The sequence below is a fragment of the Ursus maritimus genome, unplaced genomic scaffold, assembly GCF_017311325.1.
Source record: "Ursus maritimus isolate PB19 unplaced genomic scaffold, ASM1731132v1 scaffold_6, whole genome shotgun sequence".
Lineage (NCBI taxonomy): Eukaryota > Metazoa > Chordata > Mammalia > Carnivora > Ursidae > Ursus > Ursus maritimus.
Genome location: NW_024426774.1, coordinates 64532265 through 64559539, shown reverse-complemented (window position 1 = coordinate 64559539; position 27275 = coordinate 64532265). Strand labels below are relative to the sequence as shown.

At 37.1% G+C, this 27275-nt stretch overlaps 1 protein-coding gene and 1 pseudogene across 1 annotated transcript in view; one reads left to right on the top strand and one right to left on the bottom strand.

Moving 5' to 3' along the window:
• The window catches only part of PSME4 (proteasome activator subunit 4), a 103859-nt gene that overhangs the window by 65442 nt on the left and 11142 nt on the right, over window positions 1-27275 (bottom strand). Inside the window, exons 2-4 of the mRNA XM_008699861.2 lie at window positions 19861-20001; window positions 19106-19222; window positions 1001-1045 (exon numbers count right to left, since the gene is read on the bottom strand). Of these exons, the coding sequence (XP_008698083.2) occupies window positions 1001-1045; window positions 19106-19222; window positions 19861-20001 (303 nt within the window). The remainder of the gene's footprint in view (window positions 1-1000; window positions 1046-19105; window positions 19223-19860; window positions 20002-27275) is intronic.
• Window positions 15208-19095, top strand: LOC121101042 (annotated as a pseudogene).

Genomic DNA, 27275 nt, shown 5'->3' with positions numbered 1-27275 from the left:
ATATCTCATACATCAATTCTCCTTCTTAATTTTTCAGAGTCAACTGTTAGCCTTTGGTGTTCTATGAATTATCTAAAAACCTAAAAACCACTAAGTACCCGAGGGATGATCAAGTTTCCTGTGAGGAAACACAGGCCAAGAGGTCACTGCTCATTGATGGCTTACGACTCAGGTTAAATCTTAAGCCTCAATCTTAAAAGGGAAACTATATCCTAAAATGCATGTGCCCAAGACTGAGAATATAGTAGGTCAGCAACAAATACCTGATTTATAAAACCATTTATAACCATTTATATTATAAGAATATAATAAAATAGGGATTTCTATTCAAAAGAATTCACTGCATCCATACACAGCAGGATAAGCAGTCTTAGAACAGCCTAATAATAGTTCAAGTCCACAGAACTGGGTCTTTATTTATTTCATTTTATTAAGTTCTATGCCCAACATGGGGCTCACACTCCTGACCTCAAAATCAAGAGTCCATGCTCTACCAACTGAGCCAGACAGACACCTCAAGTCCATAGAATTGGATTTTAATTGATTAAAACTAAATTCAACCCATATTCATCTTTAAACATCAGAATATGGAATATTTCTGTATATTCTACTGAAAGAGAACATACTTAAAGAAAATGTCTGAAAACCTTCTTTTATTACTCACATTTTAATACAATCCCTACAACGCTCATTTTGGAGAATATTTTTGAATCTGAGTAATGATACTCCAGGAAAATCTTTCAAATAAAGACAATTACACATAAATTATGGCATTCTTACTTTAAAATAGGTAACTGACACCCACGCCACTTAAAAATTTCTAAATTTATAAATGAAATCTGAATAATTCAGTTCAAGAGTTGGAAATATGTTGTGCCCAGTGACTAACATCACAATGTTAGAAACGATTTACACCTTTCATTTCCTCTTCAAAGCATACTAAGGATGGGGAAAAGCCCACAGAAATAAAAGAGGTTTTATAAAACGAGAAGCTACTTACGGTCGGCAGCTTTTCACGAGTGTTTTGAGAACATTTTCTACAGAACTAGGGGGGAAAGAGCCATTTGATAAATTAGGTTGGTGTAATTTGAGAATGCACCTAATCCAATTAATAAATATCTCTAAGATAGCTCATACTTTTAAAGATTATCTGTGTACATGCAATAACTAATCTTCCTCTTTCATAAAGACAGAACTGTAAGGATTAACTACCTAGACTCTGTAATCTACTCTTTCCTTTGCCCTCGTTTTGCTCATTCTCTGTTGCAATCTATTGTAAACTACAGGGAATAAAACTGGGAAAAGGACAAATGATTTTCAATCTTTACAAAGTAGGCAGCAATGACCACACTTAACAGCACATCAAGAAGTATGCTCAGCAGCTTAAAACTTCAAATACTAATTTTTATTTTTATTAAAGTGCTTTTACATCAAAACACAAACAGCAGACAAAATCTAGTGTGCTTATATCAGCAACTGACAGAAACTAGTTTTCAGTAACCAATGGCGAGAGTTCTATAACCCTACTTTACGGCCAATAACAATCATCAAAAATAGCAACAGCCATCTCTTTGACCAGCTACTTAAAAAGTTAGCTGAGTGACATTAAAAAGCTATAACTTATTTTCCAACTTTGGAGGTGGTTCAAGTGAATTTAAGAAAACAACATAAGTATTTGTATATGGATTTAAATAAATGTTTGTCTAAATGAAAAGGTCAATGTGTACTGGTTTAAACACACTTGGCCAGAATGGAATATTTAAATTAATGAGACCATATTCAAAAGAGGTAAAATGCAAGTAAACCAAAGGGCACAAGGTAATTTTGGACTGGAATTTTAAAATAAATGTGTGGCTACTTACAGTATGATGTATACAAGTAAATAAAACAAGTCCTCAAATCTCAAGAAAAAAAATTATGAGGGAAAGGGGTAACTTTCAGGCAGTGCTCCACCTGACACTTTCTCATTAAGCTTCTTGAAAATTGTTAAGTCCAGAAGTCTATCCAACTTCTCTGAAAGCTTAAGAACTAATCTGTAAAGAAATTCCAAGGAATAACACAAACCAAACTCAGCACAAGTAATCAATTATACAACCAAGAGACAAAACTATGATTTCATTACTAGAAGGTGTAGAAATCCTCTTTAATTTCAAAACTAGAAAGAAAAAAATTAACTGAAGAGGAAACTAGGCTACAACCCATGAGATAATTCTAAAATTAAAAAAAGATCATATGGCCAAAGAGACACGGAACATTTTCTCGGATTATCAGGGAGAGATTCTACATTCTCTCATAAAAAAGCTAAGCAATTGAAAAACAATTAGTTTAGAGAACATCTAAGTTTGCCCGGTTAAAAAAGGCGTAAACTTCTCTCCAACTACATTTAAACTCCCTGAAGACCATGACTATGTTTACTTTCAGGCATTTCCAAAGTACTTTTAGAAGGCTATGTGTTCATATATATTTATGGATATTTACATTTATTAATTTACAATAACACAATAAACATTTTCTATCAGAGCAACAAAGAGCACAGATCTTTGGATCTTCTTTTCGTTTGGACTGAAGAACCCCATTTAGAAACAAATTATAGACAAGGTTTAAAGAGAACCACCTAGTTCCACACTAAGTAATAGATAACTTAAATGCAGATTTAAAAAAGATAATTCTAAAATGGCAAACTTTGTGTCCAAGGAAATAAGCAGAAGATCTGTAATTCTACCAGTTCCTAAAGTTTGTGTTCATGTTAACTTTACATTTATTTCACTGTTTCTGTGGCAACTCTTTGGGAGTACAACACAGAAAGCCTGCTCTTTTCACTGGTAACTTTTCTATTCCACCAACAAACTTTCATATAATGTCAAAAATGATTCTAGAAAGCAGTCAAAAGGCTGCACAGCCACCTGCTTTCTCCAGTTCCCTTCACTCTTCAGAAGAATAGGACATTAATTATAATACTTGATAGCTGTCACTTCATTCTTTAGAGGAACAGGGTATGTGGGAATGTGCTTTAGTTTATCTAAATAAAGTCAATTTCAACCCCTCCTTATATATACGGCCTGTGCCAATGGATTTATGCTCTTTATCCAGAAAAGGGTACAATCTCTCTAACCTGTGATATCTGTATAGTGACCTTTTGTGATTCTTGTAATCTCTCAAGATGAAGGGAACAATGTTTCTGTTTAAAAATAAAATAAAAGGTTAAGGCTAGATGCGACTAGACTATATTTCACTAATTTTTAGAGGGAGTGAATAATCACTATGTACTTTCCCAACTGTTGGAAATTTAACTAAAGTGATTACAATTCAAAACACTTTAAAAAAAATCAAAAGGGATCTACAGAAGGAATAAGCTTTGGATGGGTTTTCTCATACCCTACTTCCTCTTAGAAAAGGCATGTTAAGTTGAAAAGAAAGCCATAAGCATATCATGCAACAGTTCACAACTTGGGCTTAGAATCAGACAGATTTAAATTTGATTACCAGTTCTGCTACTTACTATCAGTTCAATATTACAGCCTCAGTTTTTCCATCTATATAATAGTAATAATACCTACCTCTCAGAAGGCTGTTACAAAAATTAAATGAGATAATGTAAGGAAAACAGTTATCTGGCCCAGAAATAAGCATAAAAATTGTTAACTATAATTATTATTTCATATTATCCAAAACAAATTATATTTTCAATCTCCTTAAGAACTAATATTTTGTGCTCATTTTGCTTTCACATTTATTCTACTGTCTCTCAACAATTATTAATTTATGATTTAGGACGTCACATCAAAATAGGAAATTCTTCCCCCAATTCCCACCTTATTTATTAGGGCAGAAAGTAAGTTCTTGGCCCAGTTCCAACAAATGACTTTGTGTGACTTTTCCTCTCTGGGCTATAATTTCTTACTCTGTATGATGACATAAGTAAAGTAAATACCAAAAATGTAGTAGAGAAGCTTGAGGAAAGCCAAAAACCTTAGCCTGAAGTTACACCACTTACTGAGATAGGAGACTTATATAAACCTGGAGGTTTATGCTTCCTATCTCCTCGGCCTTTCCTAATTATCAGGACAATATTTTACTGGTTTAGAAGTAAACCAGTAAGTTACTGGACTGCTATGCTTCCTATCTCCTCGGCCTTTCCTAATTATCAGGACAATATTTTACTTCTAAACCACAGCAAATGATTTATTTGAGATGAAGCAGCGTGGACTGCTCATAGTCATAAGTACTTTCAGCTTCACTTGACAATTCTTGAACTAAAATTTAGCTTCAGAATTATCATATTTGCTTTCTTATAAATGAACGGGGCAACTGTAACACTGACATATTCTATATACCTCTGCCTTAACCTCCTTATAATTTAGTGGTAATTGCCCATATGATATTTTCTCTCTTAAGAATGTACTTCATTTAATCCAAAAAAACCTCAGTTTTACCCTGCTTTCTCTATTTCTACACAAACACAACCATCAGTTCGTCAAACACAATCCACCTCATATCTAATTCTTCAAAACCTAATATTGCGTAGTGAAATCAGCCAGTACTCATTTTTCAGAGCCACGTCACGCAAAATTAGGGTCAAGATAATTCTACCATAAGAAAGGTACAAGTAAAGTATAATATCTTCATCACTGAAGTAGCATTAACACTGATTTTTCATTAACACAGCCATAGCTAGTGTTAAGAGGTGGTAATAATCCTGACCACTCAAGTAAAAGGAGCATACCTAACTGCTGAAAGTGATAAGCCTGATCAGTGTGAACTAAATATATTTTTTAAATGCTTTAAAGAGAGCAGCTTCTAAAGAAAGATCATTATAACACAGATACAACTTTTGGAAGAAACGTTACCAAAGTCATTAATAAAAATCAACTACTCGTTTCCACATTTCCAAATAAAAGTTAAAGTGGTATTCTTAAAAGAGCAAATAATATGTTAAAAATCACTAGATCTACCTTATTAATAACCACTGGTTATAACCATAAACTATTTTAAATTTCAACAGGTCCTCAGAGAAATCACTTTCATTTCATTATGTTAAATTCTATAGCTAGAGATCATTCTTGAGCTGCTGATAGTAACTTAAGCTTGGAAAATGTAGCCACATGTGTCAAGAAATCCCCAGCAGAGTAAGAACATGTCATTTCCAGGTGTTGAAGGGGGAACCAAGGATTTAGCTGTATCTTAGGAATGAGAACACCAACTCAAAGTCCTTTGTCAGATCAACTGAGAAACAAATACCATCAAGAACAAGTACCAGAAAAGAGAAATAATCAAGTTTCTCCAGAGGCAGATTACTACGAAAAATGCTAATGTTTAATACTCTATGATTCCCTTGGAGAACAACATATGAAAGAAAAACAGATCTTAAAAAATTATTTTTTAGGGGCGCCTGGGTGGCTCCATTATTAGGCGTCTGTCTTCGGCTCAGGTCAGGAACACAGGGTCTTGGGATCAAACCCCGCATCGGGCTCCTGCTCAGCGGAAAGCCTGCTTCTCCCTCTCCCACTCCCTCTGCTTGTGTTCCCTCTGTCTCTCTGTCAAATAAATAAATAAAATCTTTAAAAAAACCTTATTTTTAGAAAAGTAAATTGAGTTATCTAGGCCCAAACTGCTCATGATGCAACTATGTAAACCTTTAACATCAAAGAACTCACAAAAGTCAAATTGGTAGTGACAAAACTAAACGAATTTATACACATAGCAATTCAAATATGAATTGCCTATGCCCATTTGTAAAAGCTGATCTACGCATAATTCCCTCACGTCTTGTTAGTAGCAACAGTCTTCATTAGTAATTTGCAATATGCTACCCCGATTTAAGTGGATGGGATATCATTTTAGGAAATAAAACTAGGTCCCTAACAACATAAACAGTAAGTGATTCTTATGTTGCTATAATCAAGTTCAAACTACCTAACTCCTTTCCAGTTTTCTTTTTTTTTATATTAAATAAGAAACTCCTACAATTTGTTTCTCCAGTAGAACCTAGAAACAGAGAAGAGTGAAAAATGGTCTCTTGCCCCCGAGGCATAAAGGCAGAAAGACAGAAGAAGGAAAAAAGGGAGAGCAAAAGAGGGAGGAAGATAAAAGGGGAAGGGAAAGAAAAATGTTAAATAATCCTTGCTCCAAAAAATAGAGCCAGCTTTTAATATCATGTTGAAATGCATGACACCCTAAGCTGTAGTTTCAAATAAAGACAAACACATAAGGCACATGAGTTTAAGACTTGAAAGACAGTTAACAAATGAAGCAACCTTTCACTTTTGATTATAAAAATAGTATTCTAAAAATAGTATGAACACATGCAGTCAGCTGACAAAACCATTTCAAAATGAGTCAGAATACATCTTAGATGAAAATACTCAAAGCAAAAATACCAATTCCAAAAGCATGCCATATTGAAGGGCTTTCAGGGGTTTTCTGAAGTAAAATGTTTGTGAAGTCATAACTTTATCCCTTGATTATAAACACTTGCTATACTAGTATACTAAATAGAAACTTAAGTAGAAAAGTAAATTTTTAAATGTTTAAAATGATTCCCTATTAGAAATTCAGTGGATACAGAATAGCTCTGAGGAACCAAAACTAAAAAGTATTGCTGTATGGCTGGCTCTCCAACAGATTTCTCTTAATTTCTTTCTTTCAAGATTTTATTGATTTTATTTATTTATTTAAGAGCGAGAGAGCATAGAGGGAGAATGAGAGGGAGAAGCAAACTCTCCACTGAGTAGAGAGCCTGATGTGGGGCTTGATCCCAGGATCCTGGGATCATGACCCGAGCCAAAGGCAGATGCATAACCAACTGAGCCACCCAAGCACCCCAAGATTGAAGACTATTTTAACTGTCACTACACTGGCAATAAGCAGACATAAAACAAGTAATGTCACAGAATTTCATTAGTAATTTTGTTGTTAAAATACTTGATGTTACTGTCATCCTTTTTGGTATGGCACAAAAGGTAATTTATGTTGTAAAAATTAGATATTGACGTTACTAATTTATTTTAGCATTGCTTGTTAGTTTTCAATCTTACTGATACTGTCCCCAGAAGTCCACTGCACAAATTCTTTTTTTCCCTAGGTTTTTTTTTTTTTTAATTGGTATTCACTTCAGAAACTTGAATCCACAGATAAAAGCAGTACATTACCAGAAACTTACAAGTAAACACAGATTATACATGCAAATTTCTGTTCACAAAGGTCCCATGTGCAGGTATATGAATTAGAAGCCAAACTGTTTTTAAAATTATGGCCAAACTGTTTTTAAAATCCACTGCACAAAGTCTCTATGACTTCATATACCAATGTTTTTTTCCCAATTCTTCTATTGCTCTCACATGTAATAATGTTCAAAAATAATGTTTTGTGATACTAAGTAACTATACCATTCCATATCATTTCATAAAGGATTACTGTGACACTGTATTATAAATAAGGCCAGCTTATCTGCAAGAATATCATTACTTCCTTTTCCCCAGCTTAGTACTCTAAAATTAAACCTACTTCCCTCTCTTTCACCATACTTAAATAAGTCTTACCTGTTATTCTTTATCCTAACACTAGGTTTTATTTATTTATTTTTTAAAAGATTTTGTCAGAGAGAGAGAGAGCACAAGCAGGGGGAGCAGCAGGCAGAGGGAGAAGCAGACTCCCCCCGCTGAGCAAGAAGCCTGATGTGGGATTCGATGTCAGGACCCTGGGATTATGACCTGAGCCAAAGGCAGACACTTATCCAACTGAGCCACGAGCTGTGCCACTAGTTTTTATTTTAATGTCCACTCATAATGCTTTTATTTTCTTGTACTTCTTATACAAAAACTATTTTGATCTTTTTAAAATTCAAACGTACTCATTACAGGCAGATGCAAAATCTGAATACCATTTTGTATCTTCAGTGTAATGATGCCTGCATGTTCAAAATACATATTGTTTTATAATGAACTACCGTCCCATTATGGGAACCACATTATGGTTAGACATTATTTCTATTTATGAAGTCCAAGATGGCGGCAGCAGAGGAGACCTTAGTTTCTTCTGGTCCCAGGAATTCAGCTAGATAGCTATCAAGTCATTCTGAACAACCTGTGAACTCAACCGGAGATCTAAGAAAAGAATAGCTGCAACTCTACAAATAGAAAAGCGACCACTTTCTGCAAGGTGGGAGGTGTGGAGAAATGAATCCAAGGCGATATATGGAAAGATAAACTGCAGGGGGAGGGAGCCTCCATCAGCCAGCTACTGGAAAGTGATATAGCAGCGGAGCACAAAATTGGAACTTCTAGAAGTCTGCTCCAGTGAGGGACATCCCAATCTGAAAGATGCTCCGGCGGTGAAGTGGGGGAGGAATCCCAGGTGGGAGAGTGTGGTCTCAGGATCCTCGGGGTCATAGGTAGACGGGGTGGGGGGGGGGTGCTTGAGTGCCGCAGAGTTCCCAGGTATTGGAGCGGGGAAGCCAGCTGCAAAGAGTGGGCTCAGTAGTGGGCTCTCAGCGTGGGGTTGCCATAAACCGAGAACTGCAGCTCAGTCAGGCCACTATTCTCTGAGCAGGGGCCCAACAAGGGGCAGAACTGGGGAGGCCCCCCTTCCTCCCCCCAGAGGAGCAGTGCAGGAGCACACCACAGGAGTCTGCAGGGTTTGGAGACTTGAAACGGGGTCTCTTGCCTGAGATAGAAATGCTCAGTCACAGGCTGGGTGAGCGTGGAGTGTGGACTGAGACCAGGGGGACAGGAGTGACTGACTGCTTTTCTCTGAGGGCTCACCAAGAAGTGGGGTCCTGAGCTCTCTGCTCCGGGGCTAGAGATTGGGAGGCTGCCATTTTCATTCTCATCCTCTAAGGCTACGCAGAAAGCCTTCAGGGAACAAAAGCCACGGAGCGCAAAAGCCACAGAGAGCAAAACTTACTTAGCCTGAGCAGATTACTTAGCCTGGCCCCCTGGCAAGGGTGGTACAATTCCGCCTGGGGCAAATACAGTGGGAAATCGAAACAGGCCCCGTGCCCAAAAGATCAGCAAGAACATCCAGCCAAGACCAAGTTCATCAACAATTGAGAACTACAAAACTCCAACACTAGGGGAATACAGCATACAGAATTCATGGTTTTTACCCCACAATTCTTCAGTCTTTCAATTTAAACTTTCTTTTCTCCTTCCTTTTTCAATTTCTTATTTTATCAACTCTTTTGTTAAAAATCTTTATTAATTTTCATTTTTATGTTACATTCTATGCTTTCATTGTATCTAATTTTATTTTTGCATATATCGAAGTTTTTCCTTCTTTACAATTCTGGGATTCAGTTTATTCTAACAGATCAAAATATACCCCAAATCTAGTGTATGGCTCTGTTCTCTTCACCTTCACCATATTCTTTTCTTTCTTCTTCTTTTTTAGTTGTTTTCTGTTTTGTTAAAAGTCTTTTTCAATTTTCATCTTTACGGTGATATTCTATCCTTCCAATGTATTTAATTTTATATTTGTATATATATAAGTTCTTCTTTCTTTACAATTTTGAGATGTTGTTTCTCCTAACAAACCCACCAAAATACACTCAGGATATAGTGTATTGCACTGTTCCATTTACCTGTCTGTTTACACTCCTTCTTTTCCATTTTTTTGTTTTTGTCTTTTAATTTTCATTTTTATTGTTATATTCTATCCTTTCATTGTATTTAATTTTATTTTTGTACATATATAAGTTTTTCTTTCTTTACAATTTTGGGATCTAGTTTTCTAACAAACGGAACTATAAAATACACATGGGATCCAGTGAATTTTTCTGTTCTGTTCACCTGTCTGATCATATTCTCTTTTTTTGTTGTTAATCTTTTTTTTTTTTTTTTTCAGTTTTGCGCTTCTTCTGATTTCTTTCGTGTGTATTTCTCAGGGGTTTTTGTTGCCATTTTAGTATTTTGTTCTCTTGTTCATCTATTCTTCTCTGGACATAATGACAAGATGGAAAAACTCAACTGAAAAAAGAAAACAAGAGGCAGTACTGACTGTCAGGGACCTAAACAAAATGGATGTAAGTAAGATGCTGGAACTAGAGTTCAGAATAATGATTATAAAGATACTAGCTGGGCTTGAAAAAAAGCATAGAAGACACTAGAGAATCCCCTTCTGGAGAAATAAAAGAACTAAAAATCTAATCAGGTCAAAATCAAAAAGGCTATTAATGAGACGCAATCAAAAATGGAGGTCTGGGACGCCTGGGTGGCTCAGTTGTTAAGCGTCTGCCTTTGGCTCAGGGCATGATCCCCGCGTTCTGGGATCAAGCCCCACATCAGGCTCTTCTGCTGGGAGCCTGCTTCTTCCTCTCCCACTCCCCCTGCTTGTGTTCCCTCTCTCGCTGGCTGTCTCTACCTCTGTCAAATAAATAAATAAAATCTTTAAAAAAAAAAATGGAGGTCTAACCGCCAGGATAAATGAGGCAGAAGAGAGAATTAGTGCTATAAAAGACCAAATGATAGAGAATAAAGCAGCTGAGAAAAAGAGATAAACAACTACTGGATCGTGAGGAGAGAATGAGAGGTAAGTGATACCATTAAGCAAAATAATATTAAAATAACTGGGATCCCAGAAGAAGATGAAAGGGGGAGCAAAAGGTATATTGGAGCAAATTATAGCTGAGAACTTCTCTAATCTGGGGAAGGAAACAGGCATCCAAGTCCAGGAGGCACAGAGAACCCCCCTCAAAATCAATAAAAATAGGTCAACACCCCAAGATACAATAGTGAAACTTGCAAATCTCAGAGACAAAGAGAACATCCTGAAAACAGCTCAGGGGGACAAGAGGGCCATAACCTACAAGGGCAGAAACATTAGACTGGCAGCATACATATCCACAGAGACCTGGCAAGCCAGAAAGGACCAGCATCATATATTCAGGGTGCTAAATGAGAAAATATATAACTAAGAATATTTTATCCAGCTAGGATGTCTTTCAAAATAGAAGGAGAGATAAAAAGCTTCCAGGACAAACAGGAACTAAAAGATTTGTGATTACTAAACCAGCCCTACAAGAAATATTAAAAGGGATCCTTTAAGTAAAGAAAGAGCACAAAAGTAACATAAATAGACCAGAAAGGAACACAGACAACATACAGAAACTGACTTACAGGTAATGCAATAGCACTAAATTCTTATCTTTCAATAGTTACTCTGAATGTAAATGGGCTAAATGGTGGTGCCTGGTTGGCTTAGTCAGTTAAGCGTCTAACTTCAGCTCAGGTCATGAACCCAGGGTCCTGAGATCAGTCTCCCGGGGAGCCTGCGTTTCTCTCTCCTACCTGCTCCTGCACTCTCTCGCTATCTCATGTCACTGTCTCTCTCTCTAATAAATAAAATCTTTAATTTAAAAAAATGGGCTAAATGGCCCAATCAAAAGACACAGGTTATCAGATTAGATAAAAAAGGAAGACCCACTGATATGTTGTCTGCAAGAGATTCATTTCAGACCTCATGACACCTCCAGATTTAAAGTGAGGGCACAGAAAACCACATATCATGCTAATGGATATCAAAAGAAAGCTGGGGTGGCAATCCTTATATCAGACAAATTAGATTTTAAACCAAAGACTGTAATAAGAGATAAGGAAGGACACTACATCAAAATTCAAGGGTCTATCCAATAAGAAGATCAAACAATTGTAAATATTTATGCCCCTAACATGCGAGCAGTCAATTATATAAACCAATTAATAACAAAATTTTAAAAAACATATTTAAAATAATAATATAATAATAGTAGTAGGGGATTTTAACACCTCACTCACTGCAATGGACAGATCATCTAAGCAGAAGATCAACAAGGACACAAGGGCTTTGAATGACACACAGGACCAGATGGACTTCACAGATATATTCAGAACATTCCATCCTAAAGCAACAGAATACACAGTCTTCCCAAGTGCACATGGAACATTCTCCAGAAGAGATTACACCCTGGGTCACAAATCAGGTCTCAACCAGTACCAAGAGACTGGGATCATTCCCTGCATATTTTCGGATCACAATGCTTTGAAACTCAAACTCAGTCACAAGAGGAAAGTTGGAAAGAACTCAAATACACGAAGGATAAAGAGCATCCTACTAAAAAAAATCACTGGATCAACCAGGAAATTAAAAAATTTAAAAAACTCACGGAAACAAATGAAAATGAAAACACAACTGCTTAAATTTGGGATGCAACAAAGGCAGTCCTAAGAGGGAAGTGTATAGCATTACAAGCCCTTCTCAAGAAACAAGAAAGGTCTCAAAAACACAAATTAACCTTATACCTAAAGGAGCTGGAGAAAGAACAGCAAAAAAAGCCTAAATCCAACAGGAGAAGAGAAATAATAAAGATTGGAGCAGAAATCAACAAAATAGAAACCAAAAGTACAATGCAACAGATCAACGAGACAAGGAGCTGATTCTCTGAAAGAAATAAGATTGATAAAGCCCTGGCTAGACTTATCAAAAAGAAAAGAAAAAGAAAAGAAAAAGGACCCAAATAAATAAAATCATGAATGAAAGAGGAAAGATCACAACCAGCACCAAAGAAATACAAACAATTATAAGAACATATTATGAGCAATTATATGCCAACAAATTAGGCCATCTGGAAGAAATGGATGTATTCCTAGAGATGTATAAACTATCAAAACCGAAACAGGAAGAAACAGAAAACCTGAACAGATCCATAACCAGCAAGGAAATTAAAGTAGTAATCCAAAATCTTCCAACAAACAGTCCATGGCCGGATGGCTTCTCAGGGGAATTCTACCAAACATATAAAGAAGAATTCTTCTGAAGCTGTTTCAAAAAATAGAAATGGCAGGAAAACTCCCAAACTCTTTCTATGAGGCCAGCATTTCCTTGATCTCAAAACCAGACAAAGACCCCACCAAAAAGGAGAATTATAGACCAATATCCCTGATGAACATGGATGCAAAAATTCTCACCAAAATACTAGGCAATAGGATCCAACAATACATTAAAAGGATTACTCTACCATGACCCAGTGGGATTTATTCCTGGGCTGCAAGGGTGGTTCAACATCCACAAATCAATCAATGTGATATACTACATAAATAAAAGAAAGGATGAGTACAAAGTACAGCATCCTTTCTTGATTAAAACTCTACAGTGTAGGCATACGGGAACATATCTCAATATCAATAAAAAGCCATATATGAAAAGCCCACAGTGAGTATCATTCTCAATGGGGAAAAACTGACAGCTTTTCCCCCAAGGTCAGGAACACGGCAGGGATGTCCACTATCACCACTGCTGTTCAACACAGTACTAGAAGTCCCAGCCTTAGCAATCACACAACAAAAAGTAGTCAAACTTTTACTCTTCGCAGATGACATGACACTTTATGTGGAAAACCCAAAGGACTCCACCCCAAAATTGCTAGTACTCATACAGGAATTCAGTAAAGTGGCAGGATATAATTTCAATGCACAGAAATCAGCTGCATTTCTATACACCAACGAGACAAAGAAAGAGAAATTAAGAGTTGATCCCATTTACAATTGCACCCAAAACCATAAGATACCTAGGAATAAACCTAACCAAAGAGGCAAAGGATTTGTACTCAGAAAACTACAGAGTGCTCATGAGAGAAACTGACAAAAACACAAAGAAATGGAAAAACATTTCATGCTCATGGATTGGAATAACAAATATTGTTAAAATGTCTATGCTACCTAGAGCGATCTACACATTCAATGTAATCCCTATCAAAGTATCATCAACTTTTTTCACAGACCTGGAACAAATAATCCTAAAACTGTATGGAACCAGACAAGACCCCAAACAGCCAAAGGAATTTTGAAAAAGAAAACCAAAACTGGTGGTATCACAATTTCAGTCTTCAAACTCTATTACAAAGTTGTAACCATCAAGACAGTATGGTAACTGGCACAAACACAGATACACAGATCAATGGAACCAGAAACGGACCCTCAACTCTACGGTCAACTAATCTTCGACCAAGCAGGGAAGAATACCTAACGGAAAAAAGACAGTCTCTTCAACAAATGGTGTTGGGAAAACTGGACAGCCACATGCAGAAGAATGAAACTGGACCATTTTGAAATGGTCACCATACAAAGAAACATACCATACAAAAAAACAAACTCAAAATGATCAAAGACCTAAATCTGAGATAAGAATCCATCAAAATCCTAGAGAACACAGGCAGCAACCTCTTTGGCCTTGGTCGCAGCAACTTCTGGCTAGACACGTCTCCAAAGACAAGGGAAACTAAGGCAAAAATGACCTATTGGCACTTCATCAAGATAAAAAGCTTTTGCACAGCAAAGGAAACAGTTGACAAAAACAAAAGACAACTGACCGAATGGGAGAAGATATTTGCCAATGACATATCAGATAAAGGGTTAGTATCCGAAATCTATAAAGACCTTATCAAAGACACCCAAAGAACAAATAATCCAATCAAGAAACAGGCAGAAGACATGAACAGACATTTCTCTCCAAAGAACATATCCAAATGGCTAACAGACACATGAAAAAACGCTCCACATCACTTGGCATCAGGGAAAAACAAATCAAAACTACAATGAGATACGACCTCACACTAGTCAGAATGACTAAACTTAACAAGTCACTAAACAACAGATGTTGGCGAGGATGTGGAGAAAGGGGAACCCTCTTACACTATTGGTGGGGAATGCAAGCTGGTGCAGCCACTCTGGAAAATAGTATGGAGGTTCCTCAAAAAGTTGAAAACAGAGCTACCCTACAAGCCAGCAATTGTGCTACTGGGTATTTACCAAAGACACAAATGTAGTCATCTGAAGGGGCACCTGCACCACAGCAGCTATGTCCACGATAGCCAAACTATAGAAGAGCCCAGATGTCCATCGACAGATGAATGGATAAAGATGTGATATATGTATACAATGGAATACTACTCACTTATAAAAAAAAAAATGAAATCTTGCATTTGCAATGATGTGGAGGGAACTAAAGGGTATTATGCTAAGTGAAATAAGTCAATCAGAGAAAAACAACTCTCATACGATCTCACTCGTATGTGGAATTTAAGAAATAAAACAGGATCATAGGGGAAGAAATGAAAAAATAATACAAGATGAAACTGAGAGGGAGACAAACCATAAGAGACTCTTAATCACTGGAAACAAACAGCATTGCTGGAGGGGAGGTGGGTGGGGTGATGGGGTAACTGGGGGATGTAATGAGCACTGGGTATTATATAAGACTGATGAATCACTAACCTCCACCTCTGAAACCAATAATACATTATATGTTAATTAACTGCATTTAAATTAAAAAATTATATTTATTTATGTCATTGAGTACAGATAAAAGAGTATAAGTAAAAAAAGAGTATGAGTAAATTATATTACTTACCAATTTCATTTGAGAAGAACTACACAATACAAAAGGGGGTACTGCGTGCTTTAAACCAAGCAAAGATTTCAGCAAAGACACAACGTTTCTTCAAAAGACCAAGAACAGCCATGGTGAAACTTCTAAGCAAGGTTTCCATGAGAGCAAGAGTAACGGGATGCTTCAGGAAAAGACGTGGTAATAAGCAGAGTATCAAGACGCAGGGGAAGAACTATAAGCACTGACTGACACTAACAGTGGTAAGCTCTGACAAAATTTCCAGGAAAGAAGAAAGCCACAGATATGTACTGGTGACCTTGCGGGACTTAAAAGGAAGCAGGTGCCTTTGAAAAGGTACACCTCAGGGCAGGAAGTAAGACGCTTGGTTATGAAAAAGCAAGTAAAGGACTTACAGAAGAGGAAGAAATTGTTGAAGAAACTGCCTTCTCTCGCCTAGCATTTACCAAAGATTTTCTCAGGCAGCCAAAAAATCAGCCAGGAAAATTTCAAAAAATAACTTATTTTGAACATAGTTTAAAGGTCCCTGAAAGCTATGAGACAGTGATTCCAGTCAACGCCTAAACAGCCTCGTATTTTAAGGCCCAGTCAATGCAGTCCGTGCCATGTTTCCCCCAGCAGAATTAATACTTAAAAGGAACATTTACAACAACACTTTTATGCTAAATTTTGGGTTTTCATAATAAATATTTGTAAAAATATATTTGAAGATGTACCATTTAGCTTCATGATAAATTGTCCTCTTTTTACAGTTGAAATGGGTTTCCTTGTTTTAACCCATAAAATATTCAGGAAAGAAATGATCTCTCACCATTCTATTTGTGACCACTGTCCACAAATCAATTAAGTCCTAAGTTCAGGATCACCTATAGTCATATTTTGTTTTGTTTTTTTTAACTCCTTTCATTTATATCATTTCACAATTTACTTATAACCTAAAAATCTTTTAAAGTCTGCCATCTGCAGTCATTTTCAAAAAAATTCTATGGTAAGGGTATAACAAAGGCTGCTAACTTCAATGAAGCCTGAGAAGTGATCACGGATTAAAAAAAACTGATCTGGGAAGGCTACAAGAAGTCATGAAATAGTGAAAACATGCCTAGAATTGAGAGAGACATCACAGAAATAAATCTTTAAGGACTTAATTTATAAAAAAGAAAGAGGAAAACAACACAAGTGTATAAAACGGTGCTCTTCAGGAAATGAGTATATATGTGTATGACAGACAACTCTAGGTAATGAGAGGAGAGGTAAATTGTAGAAACTTTCCTAAAAATAAACCTCGATCACAAATAGTTTAAGAATTTTTTCTTAGGGACACCTGGGTGGATCAGTTGGTTTAGCCTCGGACTCCTGATTTCGGCTCAGGACTTGATCTCGGGGTCGTGGGTTCAAGCCCCAAGCTGCGGAGCCTACTTAAAAAAAAAGATTTTGAGTCCAGCCCAGTGTGGAGCACAGGAGGCTCAGGAAGGTCCCCAGGAGGCAGACACATGGGCTCCTGGGCGGTCGGTTCCCTCCCAGTCTCTCTTTCCCCCACGCAGTCAGCATGAAAGCCTTCGGTCCAGTGAGGTCCGTTAGAAAAGAGAGCCTTTCGGATCACAGCCTGGTCATCTCCTGGAGCAAAGCCCTGGTGGAGGACCTAACAAGCCTGCTGTACAACATGAGCGACTGCTACTGCAAACTCATAGAGCTGGTGCCCAGCATCCCCAGAACAAGAAGGGGAGCAAGATGGAAATCCTGCAACAAGGCCATCTTGAACCTGCAGATCGCTCTGGACTCACACTTCACTATTGTCAGCCTGTACCACTAGCGACCTGGGCAGAGCCAGGTGTCCACGGCACGGCTGCCCACCCTAAACACGGATATCAGCATCCTGTCCTTGCAGGCTTCTGAATTCCCTTCCAAATTAATGTCAAATGACAGCAAGTGCTCTGTGGGTGAATAAATGGTGTTCATGCCTTTCCTTTTCTTTGCCTAACAACAAATAATCCACAGGGTCTTTTAAGATACTGAACTTTTTATTTTTTAAGATTTTATTTATTTATTTTGAGAGAGAGGGAGAGAGCCCGTGTGTGCGCACACGAGTGGGGGCGGGCAGAGGGAGAAGCTGACTCCCTATTGAGCAGGGAGTCCAGTATGGGGCTCAATCCCAGGACACTGAGATCATGACCCCCAGCCAAAGGCAGACACATAACCAACTGAGCCACCCAGGCACCCCCTGAACTTCTTTTCAACCATTTCACAAGAACAACAAGTTGAATGGACATTTTTTTTTTAAATGGAAAGAAAACTAAGAATGACCATCTTCCCCAGCGTGTTCTCTGACCTGGACTGTGGTATTAGTTATTTAAGAAAAAGACTATTAAATGCCCTTTTCGCAGTTGGAAGATATTCTTTATATACTATTTCCACCACGGGGAGTGAAAACATTAAAATCGTAAGGAATTTCCCAATTTAAACAGACTGACTTTTTTTCAAAGGTGGAGCGTGAATACCGGAAGAATCCAGCATTCAGTCACTTAAATGAAGTCTTTTGGCCAGAAATGACCCTTCTGATGCAAGCCTAATGAATGCTGTGTGTGCGCGTGTCTCTGTGTGTGTTTGTGTGTGGGGAAACCTTGTGAACTTTTAGAGTTTTCTTGTATAGTCGCAGAGATGTATTATTTCTGCAAACAAAGAAAGTGTAATGATGTACTTATTCATGCTAAACTTTTTACAGAAAGTTTAGTTGTAAACTTAACTCTTATACAAAATAAATCATGTGTTTACTGAATGGTGATTGCCTGCTTCATTTCAGAGGACCAGTGCTTGGATTTTTATTATGCTATGTTGTAACTGAACCCAAATAAATACAAGTTCAAATTTATGTAAACTGTATAAGATTATAATAAATATATCTGAAGTCAAAAAAGAAAAAAAAAAGAGGTTTTGTTTTTCTGAAGTAGCCCAATGCAGGCTTGAACACACGACCCCGAGTCCAAGAGTCGGACTCTTAACCGAATGAGCCAAAGTTTAAAAGTATTTTAAACCAAATATGCTAAGATCGAGAAAATTAAGAGCTAGATCACAATTAGATAAAGCCTTGTTAACAGGGGAAAATGATACTTTGCCATTAAGTCTAAAATCACTATTTACCAAAAAGGACAGATCATCATATTGTACTCTGTAAACTCAGAATAAAACACAAAATGTAACAGAATTAGAGATCTGGAAGAGTTGGGATGTACGTAAAAGAAGGTATAATCAGCCAGACGTTCATAATCCTAGTATGTCTAAACATTACATCCTAGTGGGTCTAAACCAAGAAGCCGTGCATTTGAATAGCTTGCATTCCATGAACAGTCACTGAAACTAATGCTTCTTTAACTGGGATGTGGGTACCCTCAAGCTCCCCCTCTTGAGGCATTCATCTTACTTGAAGAACTAAAACATATGTGAATATATAATGAAGAATGCCAAATGTGACAAAATACTAGATGTCAAACAAAAATCTGCTGTCTTTGGCCAGTACGGTAATGCTAGCTGTCAGATATCCTGGTAGGAAATTCTAAAGTGCAACTTCAGATATAGTTTGGAGAGGGCAATAAATTGTTTAGAGTCAAGTTACAAAGAAATGAGCACACTGAAATGTGTATTTGCTTATCTAAAATAACCCAAATATTTCTCAATTATGACCAAATTCTAAAAGCCCCCATGTGCTCCCAAAGAAGTACTTTAAAAGGAAACTTACTTAGGAAACCAATTTAATCCCAGGTGCTCTGTCTTGGAATATAATATCCTTTCCACCATGTCATAAAGTGGTCTCCAAGGTAACTCCAAATCATCTCTTGAAAGAAGTTCCTTTTTCCTAATTAAAAAGATAATAAACATATATGCATATATTCATGCACAGCTGTTTGTATATTACACCTACTACACAGGGAGGACAGCTGTTAAATGCTGCTGTCATCCTGGTGGGCCTTGCTTTTCCCTATCCACAGCAACTCACTGGTAGAATGCAGTAGTAGGAAGAACAATGCACCAGATTCTTACGGCTGCTCAAACCTCAGAAAGCACCAGGTAAAAAGGGGCATTTAAATTTGTGCCACCATTACTGCCAATGAATTTCCTATTTTTCCATGTTACCTATGGACTGTTTAATGTTTCCAGCATTGTGCTGGGTGCCTGGGAGTAAAGAATAAATGATTCATGACTCCTCAAAGATCTTACCACATATACAAGGGAAGAGAACTAATTTAAAGGAATATCAGGTAACATATATTTCCATGTGTGCTACAAAACAGAAGGCTGCAAAGAGGACAGAGAATTTTAATTAATTAACACATATGGCTTAAACTTATGGTAAAATTTTCTGCACCCTTTTTGCAAACTGGCAATTTGGGGACTTGGGTCTTCTTACCAAAGAACACTTAGGTCTTGCTGCCTAAAACCTTGAAGAAACAAACCAAAAAACTGTTAGCAGAAATCACCAGGAAATTTACTTACTTTAACAAGTTGATCAAGAGACGGGCAAATCCCTGCATCATGCTGATTTCCAGTTTTGGAATTGATACCAGCTCATACAATAGCTTGATAAAAAGAACATGATCTTCTTTGCTAAATTTTCTCCCATAAAGTCGAATATATCTGCAAGAGAAAAATCAACACAGCCTTTAAAAATAGGTATGGTGACATATCCATATTCATTGCAGCATTACTCATAATAGCCAAAGTGTGGAAGCAAGGTGAATGTCCACCAACTGATGAATGCATAAACAAAATGCAGCGTGTATGTGTGTGTGTGTCTCTATATATAGATATAGAATGGAATATTATACAGCCTTTAAAAAGGAGATTTCTGTCATATGCTACAACATGGATGAACCTTGAGAACACTATGCTGTGAAATTAGCCAATCATAAAAGACAAATACTGCATGATTCCACTTATATGCAGTACCTAAAATTATCAAACTCATTGAAACAAAAAGAATGATAGCTGCCAGGGACAAGTGGAGGCAGGACAAACAAGGAAACAAAGAGTGATTCAAAGAGTACAGGGTTTCAGTCATGTAAGATGAAAAAGTTCTGAAGATCCGCTGTATAACAATGTACCTATTGCTAGTCATACTGTACTGTACACTTAAAAATTATTAAGAGTAAATTTATGTTTTTGCCACAATAAAAAAGATTTGTGTTATGACACCTTAATTTCAAATGTCCCTGATGTTAAGCATTTTGTATCTCTACTCATTATGTAGGAAAAACTATTCTGTGTTTTAATTAAGACTACCAAATAATTAATTTAATTAACAAAAGACTTATAATGATAACTGAACTCTCATCAACATTCAATGACAAATTAAAATACTGTTGTCTTGGGGCGCCTGGGTGGCTCAGTTGGTTAGGTGTCTGCCTTCGGCTCAGGTAGTGGTCTCGGGGTCCTGGGATCGAGCCCCATGTCGGGCTCTCTGCTCAGTGGGGAGTCAGCTTCTCCCTCTCCCTCTGTGATCTCTCTAGTTCTCACTCTATTTCAAATAAATAAATAAATAAATAAATAATCTTAAAAAAAAAATGCTGTTGTCTTATTGTTGCTTGGTCTTAACCGGCCTTTGGTCATTAGTAACCCTGAAAGGAGTTCCTTTGTCCCCTTCCTTTTATTAAGCAAGGGCTCATTCAAGAGAATGATCTGTAACTCCTAAGACTACTTCAAAACAGCATATCGCAACATAAAGAATAAAACAGAACAAAAGAGTTCAGATATAGATGTTTACTGTTTAACCACAGAATCTTTGAAGAAAGCATAATGGTTTGCTTAGAATCCTGAAACAATACAGTGTTACATAACTTAAACCATTTTTTTCCCAAGTTAACTCATAGTTATACTAAAATTAAGTTACTTTCAAAAATAGTATAGTATTTTACCTCAAAGTTACACGTTTTCAGTTTTTTAACTTTAGATAACCAAGGTAATTAAAAGCATCGATTACAAGCAAAGGAAAGGGTGTCCCAAAAAGCAAGAATGACTAATTATAGGGATGCATTAAGTAGCAAAAACTTAAGTAACCAAAAACTTACTTAGAACAAATTAGCAGACATTTAAAAATCATAAACTCCTTTAAGAAAGAATCATTTTATAGACAAATATATAAACCAACAGAAAAGATGATATTAATACTCTTTATATGGTCTTTAGCACTTCCACAATAGCTAAAATCAAACTGAACTTATGCTTAACTTCTAAAATTAGGATATCTAACAGCTTTTCCTTTCCAGAAATTCCTTAAAATTCTTGGTCCACTAAAAACACACTTTTTCATTTTCTCAGGCTTTTGTGTATTTATTTACTAATTCAGCTCTTTTCTGTTGTTGCAAGGTATAGTCCCATGATTTCACCTTAGTACTCTGACTGGATAGTACAGACAGCAGAGCTATGAGAGTATTACTGTTTTGCCTCTACCAGTAATTACCATGTAAACTTCAGGTCTAGCCAGGACTCCAGAACGACCGTGGGATTCTGTACCTACTTTCCTCTGTGGCTGCGATACTTCTGGGGAAAAATTGGGGAAACGTGGCTCTAAGCCACTGAAATAACTTAGCTACAGTCCATTGCATTTACTGCAGTAGAAAGACAACTATATGCTTAACATTAGGAACACAAAATTCAGAGCCCCAAATTTAATATTATGAAAAGAAGAGACCAACAGGGGGATTCCTAGAGGAGGCAGAACTGCTGACAAAACTAGAGATGTTAGGGGATTACTCAGAAAGCAACCTTCTATTTTCCCTGTCAACCAGGAAACAGTTCTTGTCAGCCAGAAAGTGGTTCTTGTCTCAGCATTTCTCAAAATGCAGTCCAAGAAAATTTGGTTCTGAAGAGCACAAAAAGTACTACAAGAAAAAAATTAATAATTGCTTTTCATAAAAATTGAAATTCTGTTCACAATAAAACACTATTAAAAGTGAAAAGCCCAATCTGATATTTGGAATACATCCACCTGAGAAAGTACTCGTATGCAAATTACGTAAGAACTCCTTCAAATCATAAGAAAAAGACACAACCCGATCAAAAAAAAAAAAAAAAAAAGGCAAAGACTCAGGTAGGCACTTCTCAGAAGACAACATACAGATGACTAATGAGCGTATATAAAGATACTCAACACCCTTACTCACCAGTAAAAGCAAATTAAAATCACAGTAAGGTACCACTTTACACCCACCAGACTAGCTAAAACTAAAGAGCCTAATAATATCTAGTTTGGGTGAGAATGTGGAACAACCGGACCTTTCCTATGTTAACACTGGGTGTATAAAGTCATATACCCACTTTGAAAAATGTGCCTTGATATTACCTAGTAAATGTCTATTAGACATTAGACTGTTTAAAATGCATATTCCTGAGTTCCCTCTTAAATCTAGACCATTAAAAATACCAGGAGTGTGAAATGCAATAAAATTGTTTTAAAAAAAAGGAAATAAAAAAAATACTCAGGGTGGAGACTAAGAACCTCCATTTTCCAAAAACTATTCCAGCTGGTTTTTCTGTATATTTATGTTCAAAAATCCTATACTTTTGATCATAATATTAAGAGATAATCTTTTCTTTTTCCAATTAATTTTCACATTAAGTTTTAGAACTAAAAATTACTTTTAGATGTCTCAAAATACTCAAAAACCTTGGTAAGAGTCATGATTAATCTTTTGAACAGAATATTTCTTAAACCATCCAGAAAATATAGATGACGTCATTACGTTCCATTCTACCACGGGGGGAGAAACTATGAACGATAATACAAAAGCAATTTTTAAATGCTTCTTTCCTCCTCACAACCTTACAGCGTATTAATCAAATGCTTTAATTTTTAATCTCAAGTAAAGAAAGGCAGTAGCATACCAGGAACAGTAGTTATTTAATAAACTGTGCAATACTGTCAAGTTTTTTCTACTATACGTCCTGAATATTGTTTACTATTCATTACAAGGAAGTTTAAAGTAATATAAAATTATACATCACTGAAATGAACTAAGAATTAGAGCTTGACGAGAGGTTAAAAATACTGGTTTTCAATACAAGCTTTGTCATTCACCAGTTATTTCTCTTCAAGGCAATCATTGGATTTCTAAGGTTCTAACTATATCCATCAATCAAGTAAAATTAACATCATTTCAGAACAACATTAAGACTATCTGTAATCAAAAAAACACGTAAGACATTTAACAATGACATTTAATCTTTTTTTTTTTTTTAAAGATTTTATTTATTTATTCGACAGAGATAGAGACAGCCAGCGAGAGAAGGAACACAAGCAGGGGGAGCGGGAGAGGAAGAAGCAGGCTCATAGCGGAGGAGCCTGATGTGGGGCTCGATCCCATAACGCTGGGATCACGCCCTGAGCCGAAGGCAGACGCTTAACCACTGTGCCACCCAGGCGCCCCAATGACATTTAATCTTAAGTAAATGCTTTATTTTGGGTAGTCCTAGTCCAAGGACAAAAAAAGGAATTTTACCTACAAAATTTTAAAAAACAGAATTTAACTATATTCATTTAAAACACTTACGGATTTTTTTTTGAAAGACTTTATTTATTTGAGAGAGAGAGAAAGCACAAGCAGGGGAGGGGCAGAGGGAAAAGCAGGCTCCCCCCAGCAGGGAGCCATATGCGGGACTAGATTGCTTTTAAAAAATCCTACATCTAGGGGCACCTGGGTAGCCGCTCAGGTTGAGCATCTGACTCTTGATTTTGGCTCTGCATTCAGGAGGGAGTGGGCTTCTGATTCTCTCCCTCTCCCTCATTCTCTGCCCCTACTGCCACCCTGCTCTCTCCCGCGCGCGTGCACTGTCTCTAAAATAGATAAATATTTTCAAAAAAATAGAAAACCCCACATCTAGCAATACATCCTAAGTAAAAATCTAGAATACCAAAGTTAAAATACCAAGGTTTAAAGTGGAGGGAGGGGGAAGGGGGGGGGGGGGAGGAAGGGGGGGGGGGGGGGAGGGAAGGAAGCCAATGTAAGAGAATTAGTTTGTTAAATTGTGGTTTATGCCTTTAGATACAATGCAGTCATTTAGAATTATGTTTTTAGAGAACTTTAGTGGATGTGAAATGAAAGTCATGTTAAAAAAAGCAGGATACAAGGGGCACCTGGGTGGCTCAGTCGGTTAAGCGTCTGCCTTTGGCTCAGGTCATGATCTAGGGCTCCCCGGATCAAACCCTAAGAGGGGTTCCCTGCTCAGCGGAAGCCTGCTTTTCTTCTCCCTCTGCCCCGCCCCAACGCCCTGCTTGTGCTCCACTCTCTCGCATGTGTGCTCTCTCTCTCTCAAATAAATAAAATCTTTTTTTTAAAGATTTATTTATTTATTTGAGAGAGAGTGAGTACACAGAAGGAGAAGGAGAAGCAGACTCCCTGCTGAGCAGGAAGCCCAATGTGGGGCTCAATCCCAGGACCCTGGGATCATGACCTAAGCTGAAGTCAGACGCTTAACTGACTGAGCCACCCAGGTGCCCCAATAAAATATTTTTTTAAAAAAAAGCAAGATACAAAACATACATTTGAATTTAGTTGAATACTACTAAAGAAAAATATATAATCATACATTAAGATTAAAAGATAAAACAAACACCGTAACACGTTATTGCTATGTGGTAAAACTGAGGGATTTTCATTTTCTCCTATATACCTTTTTCTAACTTTCTAAAGTAAAAAGGCATTATTTTTATAATTAAAAATAACATGTAAGAACATTTCATATCAAATTTTGTTGTAAAATACGAGGTTTAAACTCAGGTGATCAATATTTCTGCATTTCTATGTTTCTCTTAATAAAAACAGCCCTTATCAAAGACTACTAAAGTCCTATTTAAAAGAGCACAGGAGTCAAGTTGTATGTTCTCAGTCAAAAATGACACCAGAACATGACGCACGTTAACTGCAATGTATATTTAAATCCACTGAATTCATAATGAAACTAAAAAATACAAATAAAAACAAAAGAAAACCCCACAGATTATACCCTTGAAGAATGCTATGGGACCAAAGCATTATCTTTTTTTTTTTTTAAGATTTTATTTATTTATTCGACAGAGATAGAGACAGCCAGCGAGCGAGGGAACACAAGCAGGGGGAGTGGGAGAGGAAGAATCAGGCTCATAGCGGAGGAGCCCGATGTGGGGCTCGATCCCATAACGCCGGGATCACGCCCTGAGCCGAAGGCAGACGCCTAACCGCTGTGCCACCCAGGCGCCCCACAAATCATTATCTTAAAAACTGGTAAATAGGACGCATGGGTGGCTTAATCCATTAAGCCTCCGACTCTGGATTTCAGCTCAGGTTGTGATCTCAGCTGATCTCAGCGCAGTGATATCCTGCCCTCCCTTACATGAGCCCGTGCCCAGCTGGGAGTCCGCTTGAGTCTCTCCCTCTGCCCCCCCTCCCCTCGCATGGGCATGCGCTTTCTCTCCCTCTAGCTCTAAAATAAATAAATTAATCTTTTAAAGAAAAAAAACTTAAAGAGAACCGATGAAACATTTATCCTGGATTCTATAGGAATTGTACCTCAGGGTAAACAACAGCTCAGGAGTAAAAGTTTTTTAGAGAACTCAGCTAATCAATCTCTAAAGAATGGAGGATGGCTACTAACATCACAAAAAGAGAATCAGGGATGAAGCCTCTCCTGATAAAAGTATACATAATATACCTAGTCTTGAAAAAGAAAATGAAATTTTATGTGCTAAATAGCAGCAACAAAATCAAAGACTCTATGTCTTTAACATTTCAATCAGACTTCAACTAAAGGTAATTAAAATTATATAATTAATAAAGCCAATTTTAAAAGACACAAATAAAAACTGAGATTACAGAAACTGTTCCCTCTTTTCAATCTTCTGTGGAATACTTGTAAAGCTGGTCATAAACTCACTTAATTCTAATATGGACATTATTCTGGCCAAACAGTCTGATTATAATAAACTATAAATTAGAAAATATTAACACAGTATAACAAAAAGAAACCAAATTATTTAAAAACATATCATCTTAATTAAATAGCCAGTATCAGACTTAAGGCATTCCCCCTCTAAGAGGCACTTCCTTTAAAACCAAAAACCTTTAAAGGTCTACAACCTTTAAAACCAGACAGATTCAAGACAATAATGACTATTCTTACTATTATTATTTGGCATTATTCTGAATCTAGAAATTAAAGAGTAAACTAGGAAACACAAATGGGGGTAACTGTTTCAGGAAGGGTAAAAGAGTATGCTGTCAATGCTATGATTTTCCCTAGAACACCCAAAACCAGCAACCAAAAAACCCACTTTGACACTAAATAAGAAAATCTACAGAATGTTTTTTAAAATTGGCATCCGGATTCCTGTATGGTAACCAGATATGGTGAGTGGAGGTAAACTGTTCCATTCATAATATCAACAAAAAGATTCATTATCAATTTCTGTGAAAGAGGACGGTTAAGTGGCTCAGTCGGTTAAGCAACTGACTTTGGCTCAGGTCATGGTCTCAGGGTCCTGAGACTGAGCCCTGCATGGGGCTCTGTGCTCAGGGGGGAGTGTGCTTCTCACTCTCCCTCTGCCCCACCCCTCTGCTCCTTCTCTCTCTGATAAATAAAATCTTTTAAAAAGGGAAATTTCTCTAAAAGAATGTATAGGAATTTTAAAACAATAAAACTGGGGCGCCTGGGTGGCACAGCGGTTAAGCATCTGTCTTCGGCTCAGGGCGTGATCCCGGCGTTATGGGATCGAGCCCCACATCACGCTCCTCTGCTGTGAGCCTGCTTCTTCCTCTCCCACTCCCCCCTGCTTGTGTTCCCTCTCTCGCTGGCTGTCTCTATCTCTGTCAAATAAATAAATAAATAAAATCTTTAAAAAAATAAAAATAAAATAAAACAATAGAACTGTACTAAAATAT